General features: G+C 38.3%; 1 protein-coding gene across 1 annotated transcript; it reads right to left on the bottom strand.

Moving 5' to 3' along the window:
• Positions 1-424: 424 nt before the first annotated feature.
• On the bottom strand, positions 425-15,935 carry ripk3 (receptor-interacting serine-threonine kinase 3). The gene is made up of 14 exons (XM_080869816.1): positions 15,865-15,935; positions 14,862-15,025; positions 14,620-14,785; positions 13,485-13,640; positions 11,864-12,015; positions 11,411-11,460; positions 9,797-9,958; positions 9,029-9,111; positions 8,524-8,587; positions 7,221-7,285; positions 4,998-5,049; positions 4,684-4,874; positions 2,682-2,905; positions 425-457 (listed from the first exon to the last, which is right to left on the bottom strand). The coding sequence occupies exons 2-13, from the start codon at positions 15,017-15,019 to the stop codon at positions 2,684-2,686; spliced, it is 1,521 nt and encodes a 506-aa protein (XP_080725942.1). The 5' UTR covers positions 15,020-15,025; positions 15,865-15,935; the 3' UTR covers positions 425-457; positions 2,682-2,683.
• Positions 15,936-16,144: the final 209 nt, after the last annotated feature.

Genomic DNA, 16,144 nt, shown 5'->3' with positions numbered 1-16,144 from the left:
AGAAAAGCTACTGTTATCAGTGCAGCTTATATAAAATCACATAGAAAGAACCAGCTGCTTATTGCCTTGATTTTATTCTATAATAAATGTTAAAGTTAACACAAGGTGTTGGAGATGTTTTTTTATAGATAAGATTAAGTTAGCAGTTCAGATGAAAATATAGTGAAAACTCCCGAATCTGTGCCTTCTTTTGTAACTTTCACATTTTGCAAAGCCATCCACATGACTGTACTGGACCCTGTAGCAGTTCTGGTCTCTGTTCAGTATGTTCAACATCTCAGGTTTAACAGAATCAACTTTTGGAGGAATACTTTCATTTTTCTCAAGGTGGACCTAAAAATCCTCTGCAGAGACATTACTCAAAGCAATATAAAAATGAAATACTTAAACAACTTTCTGACTGATAGCTTAAAAATTACCTTACCTGCATCGTTCAAGAACTTGCTTATGTTGGTGTCTGAAATAAGAAAAGAGCAGATAACAAAACATAAAACATGTAAAGGAAATACAACACCAATAACTTCTTAGTATAAATGAACTTTTTATTAAATTGTCAGATTTTTCTTTAAAGCAACATCAGATTTTTTCCTTTTTCTTTCACAAAATTCACAGGAAAAAAAATTAAGGCTGAACATAAGGTTTAACATTTCAAGTTATTATCTCAAAATTCAAACTTTTGAATACGTAGAAAATTTGAGACATTTAACTGTAAGTTTTGAGATAAAAATCTGAAATTACAACATATAGAAGGCAAAAAAGAAATGTTTTTTGCGTCCTGTTTCTTAAAAAGTCCAGTTTCTGGACATCACCTACCCATCATTTAAAATAAATCAGATACACATTAGGATGATTTCAAAAAGTGGTAAAGTTCAGATAAAAACCATCCTAATATGAGAACATTGTACACATACAACACAACCGTACCAAATAAATATTTCACACAGCATTGTTCCAGCACTTCATTGAAGCTACATCATGCTTCTGCGCAATGAAAAATGTGTTTCTTGGGCAAGAAACAAAAACAAATTCTTGATTGAAATTTAAGTTAAGGTGACACTTTAATCTAACTGATTATCATGTAATGAAGGAAAAGCATGTGTATAGAAAAAATTAAATAATGAGGACACTGTACATGCAGTTTATCACTGTGAGAGAAAAGTTTCAACTTAAAAATCACTCTTTGATTTAACAAGAGAGTGGATATCCCCAATGTGACCCACCTGCTATTCAAACCTTGCTAAGGGGAGATTTGCTAAAATGGGCGGTCTCCACCAAGGCACAGTTTAAGATAAATAAAGATTATTTTCAACTGTGAACGCTGCAAAGCTGCCCTCTTAAAATATGGAGGTTGGACAGTCCATAATGGGCCAATTTTAATGCAGCTCCTTTATTTTTTAACATCTCGGCTGCACTTAATGCGCCAACAAAACAGCATGTGTAAGCAAACATACAAATACAGTACAAACCAGGTTTTTGCACATACCGTATACTAAACAGCAGTGATGTTTGTAGGGTTGCTGAAGTTTGGCTAGCTATATAATGATGCGCTACGAGCGACGCAGCTATGTTAGCATAGCATAAACACAATGAAGCTGGAGGGTGAACGCTAACTTTTTTCCACTCGATAAAAGTTAATGTGAGGGTTCCTGATGCTGTCAATGGACCAAATTTCAGTCACGAGAACAGCTGACATAATACATCCACAACACGAAGTTAGTCATTATTATGCTGCAAAAACACGGGAATAGAGCAGCTGCAACAGAATTCAACATTAATGAATCAATGGTACGGAAGTGGGGGAAACAAGAAGAATGAGTTGAGTAAAGTTTGATCTGATTTTGTTTTGCCTAATGCGCCTTATATTCCGGTGCACCTTAGTATGAAAACAGACCCATTCATCAACAGTGTGCCTTATAATCCGGTGCACCTTATGGTCCGAAAAATACAGTAATACAAACAGTATATGCTGAAAGGCATGTGTTTAATTTTAACCTCCTTGACAAGCCAAAGAAGTCCCACCCGTATCCATGGATTATTGCAGGGGTGTCAAACTCCAGGCCTCAAGGGCTGGTGTCCTGCAGGTTTCAGATCTCACCCTGGGTCAACACACCTGAATCAAATGATTAGTTTATTACCAGGCCTCTGGAGAACTTCAAGACATGATGAGGAGGTAATTTAGCCAATTAAATCAGCTGTGTTGGATCAAGGACACATCTAAAACCTGCAGGACACCGGCCCTTGAGGCCTGGAGTCGAAGACCTGTGCATTAATGCAAATCCTACGTTTGGTTTTATAACACATATTGACTTGTTGTGATTAACAGTCAGTCTGCCGTTAAGGCAATTTCTGGCTTAAGATGATTTCCTGGCACTGTGTCTTTGGATATTTGTTGACCACAGTAGGTGAAAAAGCATCAACCATATGACCAGACTTGGCCCATAATTCTACTGCTGACAGTGCAAAAGAAAGGTGTGATGTTTTTTTCACTGGTTTCAGCATTTCAAACAAAATAAACAGAATAAATACAGAAAATAATAGAAAACAAAAAGCTTTTTCAGAAACCTGTCCAGATATAAAAATCCACTACAACAGATTAAAAAAAAAAAACATGCAAAAAAAACCCCTTAAATATGATCTCAAATTTGAGAAGTTAAAAAGAAAGAGGGAAGATTAGACAACACACTCAGCCAACTCCTCCAGCCTTGTTCCCCCAGCCTCTCAAGTGTGGCAGAGGGACGTTAACGGCAGATGGTGCTGTTGGGTGCCTCTTCCGCTCTAAAGGATCTGTGGCGCAGATGTGCATGGTGTTGTTGTCACCAAGTTGTAATCCAACTACGTTGCAGAAGTGCATGTTGATTCTAGGTGTGGCAGGATAGCAGAAATTACCAGGGCTGGAGGACTGACGCTGCAGAGAAAAGAAGAAGAATATTTGTTTAAAGCGGTTCAGAATAAAAGAAAATCATGTTAGTTTGAGCCGCTGTAAGATTGAACAAAAATGTTTACATTCATTTTCCAGCACTTAAAATTCAGTCTTTTTTTGTCTTTGCTAAGAACTATTTTGGAAACATTTCATTTGGTTTTCTTAGCTTCAGACAGCTCTTTTTGTTTTTCAGTTTTTCTACTTTTGGACCTCTATGATGTCACTGAGAGCCGATGTCCCTAATACAGTAACCCCACTGAACCCTCAAAGCACTTTCTTACTACAAACCTGATTCAGTCATTTACACACACGCACTTTTTTCCTACGTTCTAAGTGTTTTTAACCTAATATTCATACATTCATTGTTCAGTGGATACATCGGGGGTCAGTATTTTGCTCAAACATACTTCTACATGCAACCAACAGAAGCCTGAGATCAAAACACCAACCGTCCGATTGGTAGACGACCTGCTCTACCTCCTGAGCCACAGACACCGCTGTGAACTGTAAATGATACAAAGTTAAAGTAAAAATTTGAACATGAAGCTGGAATGGAGCGTACCATGTTTCATCTCGTGGCTAAAAATTGTGTATCATGCAGTAAACCTTTTAATCTTTTTTTTTAATCAAAACATTTCTTAGCACAAGAATTGATGACTGAAGCTCAAATCTAACTGAAGATTTTGGCCCTCTGTGGACAAAAGTAATGGGACACCTTCACATACCACCTACAGGACCTGCTCAGACATGGAAACACATGCTATGAAGCTCCTGTTGTATATGTTCGTGCTGATATTAGTGCCAGATGATGTTTGGAGCTCTGTAGTTACTGAGTCAGCAGAGCTTTGGAGAAGTTTGCTCTTTTCGGGTTTTTAACTACTGCCTACATATATTTTTACTAGAATTGCTTTTATTTTGACACATTTTAACATTTATGAGGCACAACATGCAAGAAACATTTGGGTTATGTAGCTGCATGCTAAACAAGCAGATCTTCATAAAATAGTTATGGAAAGTGGACCAGTTCTCATATATTGTTTTTCTACTGTACTGAAGGACCCAAAGCGCTTTATACAACATGCCTCATTCACAGCCATCCATACAACCGCTTTTTTCCTTACTATCTAACATTCACACACATTCATTAAATCACATATTATACATGCATTTGGCCATCTGAGATTCCAGACTGGGTGTACCATATAGGAAAAAAGGGTAGACATGAACATAACCCTTGCCAGGTCACTGGTGACCAGTGCTGGTCAAGTTACTTGAAAATAGTAATTAGTTACTAATTACAGATTAATTCTCCAAGAAAGTCATCCAGTTACTTTACAAATTACTTAGTTTCTGCAAGTAATTAGTAACTTCATTACTTTTTAAAAACATGATACAAAACTTGAATATGTAACAAAGCAATGGTCCTTTCAGTCCAATTCTTTTTTTTCTGCATAATCCATCATATACAATTGAATTTTTAGTAACGCACTAACACAGCGTGCTTATGGGAAAGTAACAGTAACTCAATTACTTTTTTTGCAATAATAATCCCTTTACTTGTTACTTGAAAAAAGTAATTGGATTACAGTAACATACTTCTTTTAACATGTTACTGCCCGTCTCTGCTGGTGAACTGGTAAGTTTTGAATTAGGTTAACTTATGAAGTTAATTAGTATATTCAAGCTCTTTTAATTGAAAAACATTAGACCTGCTCATTGTGGAAAAAGTCTTTAAGTCGGTGAAAAACAACGAACACACACACCTGGTACTGAGAGAAATGGTTTTGCTTAAAAGGTGGGCAAATGTTTTTCGATGATCTATTTTGCGGCTTCCTCGATGGAGCTGACGGGGGCTGCGACTGAATGGGCTGAACAGAGGATGGTTTCATTTTATAGCCTGCTGAGTGGGGTTGGTCCACCTGAGACACATTGGCAGTTCGATGTGAAGGTGATTCTGGAAGGCAACACATTTATCTTCAGACATGAAGCCACAACAGGCACTTTATTTGACTACAACAAACGGTTCCCCCTTCAGTCAACCGTTTCTGTTCTGCTTCAGCAACAACTTCCTTCTTACCTTTGACTCTAGTGTTGTCTCTTTGATTTGCAGGCCAACTGCCAGCCACTTCCTGTAAGAAAAGGAAATAAAAGAATTGCTCTGTTGCAAGTTACAGCAAAGATGAAGAATGTGGAATAAAGTGAGGATAAACAATCTTTACCGGCCTCATTTTCTCACAGTTCTTACAGGGTCTCAATGGGATCCGAGTGTAGTGAAAATTATTTAGATGCTTCCTGTGGCTTTGGTGTAGTGACAGTGTGTAAAACTGTGACGACAGTGGCTGATGAGCTTTACCGCAGTGTAACTTCCCTTGGATTAGGGCTCAAGATAAGTAACACTGATACTAATAATGGTACTAAAAACACACATGCTTTCCACTAAAAGTCTCTCACGATTGTCGTTCTTTCACAAGATATGCTAAAAATGTACAAACAAGATTAACGTATTTCTTTTATGAGTAAATCTATAAAATCCACATCTTGGAAAGCATCTACACTTACTGTAATGTTTTAAACTTTAGTTTTTTCTTGTTTTTTTTAAGTGAAACAATATAATTAAATGTGTGGTAGACAGATCTACATCTACGCCCCTCTCATTACACAACTATGATTACATGTATGTGATTCATAGTCAGCATTACATTTTGGCTTAACGTAAGAGTCCATTTCCATCCCCCCCATATGAAAGTCCTCTACTTAGATGATTGCACCACTTGGTCTTACTTCCTATATGGACTATTTTCTATTATGAAATTTAAACCACAATGTATTGCAGAAGTCTAGTTACCATTCAGACCACTTGAATTACAATATGTTGAAGGGGTATTTTTGATTTTTTTTTTGTTCAGTGATGGCCCAATGTGAACCTTAATGTAAAAAACCACTAGACCAGCAGTTCTAGATATTAATCATTAGTTAGTCCTTCAAGAAAAGTATGCTTTATGATTCTAATAAAAATGTAACCTGAAGTGAAAGTCTATCAGTCTGTTATGGGGAGGGGAGCAACCATAGTCACTAAGGGATTTTTCCAGGTTGATGGCTTCTTAAACCAGGGGGTGTGGGAACTCCAGGCCTCAAGGGCCGCTGTCCGGCAGGTTTTAGATGTGTCCTTGATCCATCACAGCTGATTTAAATGGCTAAATTACCTCCTCGACATGTCTTGAAGTTCTCCAGAGGCCTGGTAATAAACTAATAATTTGATTCAGGTGTGTTGACCCTGGGTGAGATCTAAAACCTGCAGGACACCGGCCCTCAAGGCCTGGAGTTCGACACCCCTGTTGTAAGGAAAAAACCCTAAAATAATCCAAAGAAAAACCCAGCCATCAGACAACTCCTTACAACCAAGCACATGGTGACAGTGGAAAGGAAAAACTCCCTTTTAACAGGAAGAAACCTCGGGCAGAACCAGGTGCATGGACCATGCGGCCATCTGCTGCGACCGGTTGTGGGTGAAGGGAGGAAGACAGGACAGAACACACATGTCCTTAATTTTAAAATTAAATATAGTGGACAACAGTATCGGTCTTCACCTCTTAATCTTTGAATTCAGGTGCTTTCAGTCTCATGTGCGCAGGTATATAAAGTCCTGCCTCTGGCCATAAAGTCTGCCTTTACAAACATATGTGAAAGAGTGGATCATTCTGAAGACCTCACTGAATTACAGTGTGGTGCTGTTAACAGGACGCCATCGTTGCAACAAGTCAGGTTATGAAGTTTCTTGCCTCCCAGTTAGTCAACAATCCCCTGTGTTTAAGAACCAGAGTACCTCAGACCACGTAGCGTTACAGAGCGGGGTCACTGAGTCTAAAAGTTGCAAACCTCCTCTGGCATTACCGTCAGCACAAAACCTGTGCACAAGGAGCCCCATGCATGGGTTTCCATGACTTGTACATGTAATGCTTAGGTTGTCGTGCTTATTTTACATTTGCTGTGTTCAGGATTCCTCTTTGAAAATTCCCCTAGTGCAGTAGGAAGTGATGCACACAGTATTTCCCCGTGACTGAAGAAGCGCAGTGTTGAAACAATACTGTATTGGCCAATTCATGACAAAAGGGAAAGAAATGGCATAGAGCACATTTTGAGTATTTGAATGTTGTTTTTTGCCACTCAGCTCATTCTGACTACAACACTGATGGTTGGTTTATAATTTCAAACCTACATGGTGTTTGGAGCTAATCCTTTCTGACAACTATATATAATTTGTCAGCGTTGAACTGAAGCAAACGTGGCTCTCTCTGCTCACCTGAATGGGCGGGCGCCCTGTAGGGACATCTTCACAAATGTTTGCAGGTTTCACTATGGTGCTCACTGCAAAAAATATACTGCTATTGTTATTATTGTTATTATATAGATAAAACAAGCTTTTATTGTAGTTTTCTTTTGTAGTTCTTTAGCATCAGTTCATTTTCTAGCCGGAAAGACAAATAGAGTTCACACTGCTACATGTTGATGACAATTAGAAGAACATGAAAGCTGTAGCGAAGTTTGGTTTTGACAAATCTGTTGGTTTTTTGTTTTGTTTTTTTGCTCTGTTTCACACAGAAACTTACGGAGCCCCGCAGGGGACATGGAAGAAAAAAAATTAAGACGGACTTTTGCAAGATCTCGCAAAAGTTTTGCGAGATCCCGACTTAGTTTTGCGAGATCTCGCAAAACTAAGTCGGGATCTCGCAAATGTTTTGCAAGATCTCGCAAAATAAACTCGGGATCTCGCAAAATTTGCGAGCTCTCGCAAAAGTTTTAGCCGCCAGCTCGAAGCCGACCGGGAGGTCGAGGCACGATGTGCCGGGAAAGCGGTGTTCCTCCCAGCTGTAGTACGTCTCGACCTCCCGTTAGCTTCGAGATGGTGGGTGTCAGATCTCCGAAAACGTCGGAGCACTTTTGCAAATATGTGATGTCTTGTAAACCAAGCAGATATCTGACGTTTACACAACTACATTCACGCCTCAAAACATCTTAAAAGTTTATTTTGTGACCCAGAAAGAATAATATTACAACTAAGTAGCTGCCGCCATTGTTGGAATTCAACTTTTGCGAGATCTCGCAAAGGTTTTGCGAGATCCCGAGTTTGTTTTGCAAGATCTCGCAAAACTTTTGCGAGATCCCGAGTTAGTTTTGCGAGATCTCGCAAAAGTCCGTCTTAATTTTTTTTCTCCCATGTCCCCTGTGGGGCTCCGTAGAAACTTTAAGTGGAAGCTTTAGAAAAAATCATGTTTTAGACACTAAGTGAGAAATTAGCTTATCTTTGCATTGACTTGAGTCTCTAATCTGACATAGCAACAGACAAGAAAAAATGTAATGAGTGCATTTTCAAATATTGTAGACTTTTTCTTTAATGCACTCAATCAAAAATATGCTTATTGGCTTCAGATATTGGTATAAATATCTGAACCAGGGCGTATTGCTCTTCTTGCTGTGACACCTATTAAATAACCAAGTTGTAATGTATTCACAAGTACGCTTTAAATGTGTGGTGTTAAACATGGTGCGAAACATACAAAACAATATCACAGAATCTAATATACGCTGATTATGGTAAAACAGACCTGCAGACTGAGCAATAGAAAACCTCTCAAACTGCTCAGTCATTTCCTCTGTTTCCGTTTGGTCCTGGAAAGAGGAAAAGAAACAAAAAATCAGTCCGTGACGTAAATTAACCTCCTAAGACCCGAACTCTTCCACGGCATGCATTTTTAATTTCTCTTTGATATTTGGGCATATTGGGGCCCAATGAATGTAAAAACAAAGAATTACCAGATTTTTTTTTAACCTTATTTTTGTTTTTATGAAAAATCAGAGCCACATATGAGGATATTTGTTTAAAATGTTGATAGAACAGTAGCAGTATAACGTCCTCGTCAGTGGATATCAGGCCCTTCTAGAGCAAAATTGAGTATTTTGGTCTAAATAACCCAAAATGTGATGTCCACATATGTGGACGCCAGGTCCTAGGAGGTTAAGAAAAAACAAAAAAATATGCTGCGTCATGTCAAAGTTTCACATAGTAACAAAATTACTTATGTCTATGAAAACAAGAGGTTTGTCCCTCACCAGTTTCTTCAGCACTCCATGAACGGCGTCAATAATTGCACGTTTGTGCATCTTATACAGCTCTTCTGTCACAATTGTGCACACTGCAGAGGGTGTGAAGACAAAACATTAGGGCCAGCCAAGCTGCTCTGGTTTTCTTTAGAGTTTAGATAACCTGGTTTGAAATATTTCTTCAGCAATTAAAATTGTGAAATATAAAGTAAATACTGTCCTTAACAAATTTATTAGTCCACCCGTTTAAAACTAAAAGTTATGCTGTTATTTATTAGCCAAATAATGAACTGAATTCACAAATTTATAATCAAATTTACCCAAATTTGAGCTTCTTAAGGAAGCTGGGTTTTGTGTGCATGTAAAGCACTTTGGTTTAAAATGTGTTATAGAAATAAAATCTCCATTTCTTTGCTTAGTCCTGTTCTAATCAATAACAAGAGTCTCCAGCTATGCTAGATGCTTTAAGAATAATGCTAATGTTCAACCTCTGTGGTTCAAAAACTACTTTACTGCATTAAGTATAAAATAGCATAAAAACAGATAATACACATAAGAAATTTAAAAAGCAATAAAAAGGGTGAACAGAAAGACCGCATGACATAAAAGGAAGTTTATAAAACTGTTTCACTGATTCTGCAAGCCTCATCTCCTCAGGCACATCATTAAAAATCTGAGGGACCCTGATGACAAAAGGACCTTCAGATTTAAGCCTTTGCAGAGTCAGTAGAGACCCACCTCAGGCTCTAAGACAACCATCCCACCCAGTTTTCTTACCATGAGAAGTGGGTCTTTGAGCAGGTTTAGCCTCCCAGCATTTCTGCATGAGCTCCATTAGTCTTGCTAACCCGGCACGCCCTGCAGCCAAACAACGGATCTCGTCCAGCGATGGACGGTCTCCCTGCGGGATGCGGAGACGAACTATGCTGGACAATGCATCTGCATCAGAGGGATGTGTGCGTCAGGAGAGCATCAACATTTTACGTTTCTGCACTGATGATTATTTTGAAGTGATGTGTTTAAATTTTCTCTAACAAATAGCTTCATATGAACAAAGGACTAAAAGTAAAGTGTTTTTTGGTTTGCTAAATTTACCTTACTATTATGGGACACTCTCTGCCCTCTTCCAGGGTAGCATAACACTTATGCTATAACATAAGTGTTAGCACTTAAGCTTATTGAGTGGCAAAAAGCATGACTTCACTTCAGTTTTGCAGACATGTGATTGCTAACCATGTACTGTTAACAGTGAGCCACTTAGAGGTGTGAGATTAAGGTGACATTTGGTGACGAAAACACCAAATGAGATGCTGCACTCTATGTGAGAGAGGGTATCTTGGAGGACCACGACTGCCAATGCCATCCTACAAATCACTTAAGAAGAAGAATATTGCTGCATAGTTTGAATGGAAGCGACAGATTTATCTACAAACACTGTCCCGCTGCTCTCAGAGCTGTAACTGAAGTGCGACACAAAGCGAGATTGGAGAAGGTTTGCTTACAAAGTAAAAGCTGCATGTTTTAGACTATGATGATCTGGATGACTGAGAACCTGCACAGACATACTTGTTATGTTGTTGTGATACAGAGCTGAGACACAAGTTTTACTAAAAATTCCTGAACAAAAAATTTAACATGAAAAACTAAAGGAAATTATTGCAATCTGCCAGCAATCAAGGCAATCACAGCTGAACTTTCTTTGCAACTGATTTCACTCACTAACAGAAACATTCAGGATCCACCAATTTTGCGAAATACACATTTTTCCCTAGCAACCAGTGGTTCTATGATGGCCAACTGGGCTTCACTTTTTAGACTGGGAGTAACTGCCATCTGTTATGTTCACACTGCAAGTCTTAATGCTCAATTCCTATTTTTTGATCAAATCCGATTTTTTTTTGTCTGTTTGATGATGATGACCATTCAAACAGCAGTCGCTTTCTAAAACATCAGATATGTATCGGATTCAGTACCACATACGAAAGTGACCCAGGTCGGATTTGAAAATATCAGATTTGTTCTGTTCAAACTGTCATACCATGATCGGATATGTGTCGCATAGGGTCAAAAAAGTCGATTTGATGCGCTTTCGCCTGCATTGTGAACGTAGCCTAAGACTCTATGCTGATCACAGACCGTCAAACTTTCTGTTTGACTGTTGGTTCATTGTCTAAAAACAGTCAGTGGAGTCTTTAGTTTAGTTATTCTATCTTCTGGTTACACATGGTGAATTTCCACTATGTGGCTTCAGTTTGCTGCCAGTTAGAATCAAAAACACTGGCTATAAAGGGGGCTCTGTCAATATGCATTCAATCATGTGAAGCTCAGAGTCAAATAAGGATAGAAGCTGTTTTTGAGCCAAGGAGGGGGAAGATTATGGAAGCTACCTACGTGGATATGGTTCTTTTCCTGTGACAATGGACCACAACAGTATACCATAGCTGAAAGAGAGATGGAGAAAATCAAACACAGCAATTATAATAATGTATATCTGCAGTCATTGTCGAGTTTGGCTATCAGTTTGTCAGTCTGCTCCATGACATCAGTAACAACAACACGACCAGATTACAGAGGGAGGAGTTAAGCAACTGGCTGCAGTTCGTCAAATGAGGAAGTCACATGATTACAATTACGATACATTATTCCTCAGCCAAGTTCCCTGGAACCTGTTAACCTCGTGTGTTACCACTCGTATTTTTATTTACCCACCAGCAATGAGCCTGTGGTTAATGGCTGTGGATTAGAATGCAAAGTTCACCATCTAATGTTTTAAGATGAGTGTGAAGGTGAAATTTGGCATTGGTACTAATTCCTAAATATCAAAGGAAAAATTGACTCTTTTACCTGTAGATATCAGATGCCCGAGTTGGGTTGTATGAGATGCTAAATGCCTCTGGGGGCATGTAGCTGATAGTTCCCCCTTCTTCTTCGTCGCTGTACTTCTTAGATTTCCGTGTGACACTTTGGGAAAACTTGGCAAGGCCGAAATCTGTAAGCTAGACGGAAACAGAGGGAAGGAGAAGACAATCAGGCAGTTTGTTTGGACAAAAATACTGTATTTTACACAAACCTACAGTGCATTGTATTAAAAATATTACTGCTTTATTAAAGACACCTTAAAAGAAACTGCTCAAACTGTTATCTATCTCATTTTACTGCAATCTTTCCGGTCTTTGATGTTATCCATGAAAACAGTCATGGATAATTATTTAAAATTACATTCATGACTTGTGGAGTATGTAAGTTGCACTTGAGTAACCCCTGAAATGACAAAGCAAAAAATCCATGTGAAATGCTGAAGTAAAACTACTTTGTAAAAACCCCCCAAAATTAATTATATTGGCCAACTTTCTGAAAATCTTACATTTTAATTTTATAAACACATCACAGAACAAATGTTTTTAAATGTCTTTAGATGTATTAAGAGTTTTAGAGGATATTATTAATTAGAAAAAATAATAGTAGTAATAAAATCATATGTAAGCTAATTTTAAACCATTTTTATTCACCAAAAACCTTTTAATAACCCAATTATTACAGGTGTGCTTCATAATAAAGTAGTCAAGTGGTCTCAATATTAAGCTAACAATAGTAAGAAATGGATTTAAAACCCTTTATTCAAATCAATCTAATATCTGCTAACATATTAAAAAATAAACCCATCTATTCACCAAAATCATCAAAATTTAGCTTCATTGAGAAAGTTGGACCTATTGCCGCTGTCACAGGGTAAGAGGTAGTCTAGACTCTGGCTATCATTATTGTATTTGTAGAGTCACCAATAAAACACTCAAACATGTAATAAACGTGTCCATTTCATGCTTTGTCTCTTCAAAGCTTGAAAAGGACCTAAATTTAATCATCAACAGATGAACACAAGGTCAACTTGGTTGGTACCAAAGGAGATTTATCAAATAAAGAATTGTTGGCTAACGGCTTGTGATTGACAAGTATTCAGTTGTCTGGGTGGATGCTCTCCATCGCGAACAATCCTGCCAACATCTTTACTCAAGATACTTTGGAAGTCCTGTTTCTCATAACGTCTCTGATTCAGTCACAGTAAATACAGTTGGATGAGGTTTGGGACTCTTCCAAGAGGAAACTCCACCAGTTTTACGCATTAAAGTCTGTTTACAGTTGTGCAAAGCCTTTTGTGGTAAACACCATGATGTCATTGTGGTTAGGCTAAAGAGTGGGGCTCAAAGTCAGATGGAAAGCATTAGAGAAAATACAATTTTCTTTAAGCAAATAGTATTATTAAATTTCTTTATGACTGGGCCAAGTGTCCCCTTTTTTGGAAATCAAAATATGGTCACCCTAATATAAGACCTCTGCTGGTGATTCAAAGGTTTGAGTTTTCAATGTGAAGAAGAAAACGCAGCTGTTTGTATTTTTCCTTCCAAAATTTATAGAAAATAATTACTTCTAAATCAGCAGAGCACCATTTTAAAGTCTAAACAATCACCTTGGCATTCAGAAAGGAGTCCAGCAGCACGTTGCTCGGCTTTAGGTCCAGGTGCAGCAGAGCAGGAGAGAGATTGTGGAGGAAGTTTATACCTAGGGCCACCTGGTGGGTCAGTCTGAAGGCCAGTGGCCAGGGCGGGGGTCCTTGTAAAGTTCTCTGTTAGAGTAAGGGCAGATCATTTTGGCTTTACACTTTGACAATCTCTTGTCTTACATTTTTCTCATCTAGCTCAGTATAATCTCCTACTCATACATAATTTCTCAATTTAAACCCAGGTATTTGTAACTGGACTCTTCCAGTTCAGCTGCTTTGTTGTTTAAAGATGTTACAAATGAAAACCGGCCTAACCTTTAATCCTTATAACAATTTCAAGAAAGAGAACAATCAATATTAGTCTAGAGCCACCCTAAAGGCTCTTTGAGGTTGAGCTTAAAGACACAATGTCTATATGATTGCAACTGACATGATAATTTAGCATGTTAGCATCAGCTAAGGTAAAGCTAATTATTTTGTAACCAGACATACTGATAAAGTCTGAACTACTGACCGTAAACTGAGTCACAAATATGTGTGGATTTCCCTAAAGGTGAATCCCAATAGACTTCCATGTTATAATGCTCTACTTTTAAGACTTGAAGTTACAGTATGCATAATTAGCGAGTGCTAGGGTTAGCTACAAAGTCCCCTTGTCTACTCTCCTGTCCATATGGATAAAAGACAGTAATGGACTTTTTGTAATGAAATAACCCACACTGCCATAATCATTATTGGGAGTTGTATTGTTCAGCTGAACCTAAACAATATCAAACCAAGATTTATTTACTATTAACTAACATTGATTTCTTCTTATGAGTGGTTCCTAGCTTTAAGCACATGACTTGTTACCATGATGGCAATGATTCTTGTACACTGAAAAAAACAATTTATATCTAAGCTCAACCAAACAAGCCCTTAACTTAAAACATGACATTTCCCTGACCCAAGGAGAGGTAGTTTACATGTTGAAAAAAACAGTACAGCATTTTAGAAGGGCTTGTTTAGGAAATTTTAGGCCAATCTATCCAATAAATTTTGAGACACTATAATTCGTCAAGCCTTTTGGCCTTCATCTAAGTGGATCAGGTATGTTGTTTACCTGCAGGTTGGCAAGTGATCCTCTCTCCATGAACTCCATGACCAGCCCAAGCTTTACTGGTCCAAAAGAGGGACTATGACCTTTAAAGACCCCAAGGACTGGAATGACGTATGGGCTGCTTCCTTTACACATCATTCTGACTTCACGCAGCAAGGATGAACTGGTCCTGTGTGTGTCGGATTCCCCCGTCAGTAAAATCCAACTCTTGTTATTATCTAAAAACAGTTTGGGTAACCACTTACCCATCGTCATCGTGGAGCAGTTTAACGGCCACATCGCAGCACCACATTTGATGTCTGGCCTTGTAGACTTGTCCGAAACCTCCAGAGCCTTTTACTTCCCAGTCATCCAGATCAGAGTCTCCAATCTCCGCGTGAGTGGGAGAGCTGTGCAGTGCCATATTTCACTAGAATATTATATAAATGAAGACAGCAGGGAAATTTATTTTGTTATTATACAACTGTAGCTTGCCTCCACCAGTGTGTGAACGTGTGTGTGAATGGCATTCAGTGTGGCACTGCTTCATTCAACATGCCTACCCATATACAAATAAGAAGTAGGTAAAATAAATACTTTTCTGGGTTTATTTGGCTTGAAATGCCAAAATTGGTACCCAAAGAGCAGAAGTGTTAGCTAAAGACTTTCACGTCATGGAGTTTGAATGTGTTCCCCTTTGAAAAATGTTTACTTCTGTCAGGTGTTACCTTGTTATGTGGTCATCTGTTCAATTTGCTGCCAGCAGCATCATAAATACTGATTTTCTTTATTGCTTCAGTCATTGAGGAAGTTGAACCGTATGTTAGGAGGAACTAAAGTGCCTCTGGTAATGTCCATTTTAAAAGGTAAAATTCAGAGAACTAGCTTTTCAACACACACCTCAACATATACACAGGAAACCACACTCTTTGTTTTTCAGGGGCCTTGACACGCTACAAGAATTCCAGAAAGTCGGCAAAATAAAAGAAACGTGTCAACAATGCAGAAACACAACAGCCCTGCTGTGAAAGCCACCTCTGTGGACTTTGTTTTAGTGAACACTGTGAAGTATTAGAGACTTTAGTAGCTTCGGTTGTTCCCCTAAACTGCGATTTATACTAATTTAAAGGATGCCTAATGTTGTGTCTTCTTTGAACCAGACTGACACTACATTAAAGTTTGAAACCATTACGAACTCATTGCAAGACACTCACATAAACACTAGTAAGAGAATCTAGTGGATTTTTCAAAACATGGGGAATTACTCACCCTTAGTTATTCGCTCCTCTCTGTCATCATTCAATCATACCGAGTAAGTGTGAAAACCCTTGTGCTTATTCAGTGACTTTCTACTCGCTACTAGAGGCTGGACCTGGTGGAAGCAGAAGCGAAAGTTCAGCTCCGACCAATAAATGTCTTTTTTTTTAACTTCTGCTTCTGTCCTGCTCCTTTTTTATTTTTTTTAACCCTAGTTTTATTTCACAGATTTAAATCTTTAAGTGTTATTTATCACCAAAAAAAAGGGAAGAGGAGAAATAATCAGGTGAAA

The sequence above is a fragment of the Rhamphochromis sp. 'chilingali' genome (genome assembly GCF_963969265.1).
Source record: "Rhamphochromis sp. 'chilingali' genome assembly, chromosome: 1".
NCBI lineage: Eukaryota > Metazoa > Chordata > Actinopteri > Cichliformes > Cichlidae > Rhamphochromis > Rhamphochromis sp. 'chilingali'.
This window is presented reverse-complemented; position numbering and strand designations above follow the sequence as displayed.

What these genes read in the sequence shown, in the direction of transcription:
- ripk3 (XM_080869816.1), bottom strand. Translation starts at nt 15,019, where the DNA reads ATGGCACTGCACAGCTCTCCCACTCACGCGGAGATTGGAGACTCTGAT. An exon ending in CTGCTCCACGATGACGATGG is followed by an intron (nt 14,786 to 14,861) that starts GTAAGTGGTTAC and finishes CGACACACACAG; the next exon opens with GACCAGTTCATCCTTGCTGC. An exon ending in GATCACTTGCCAACCTGCAG is followed by an intron (nt 13,641 to 14,619) that starts GTAAACAACATA and finishes TTACTCTAACAG; the next exon opens with AGAACTTTACAAGGACCCCC.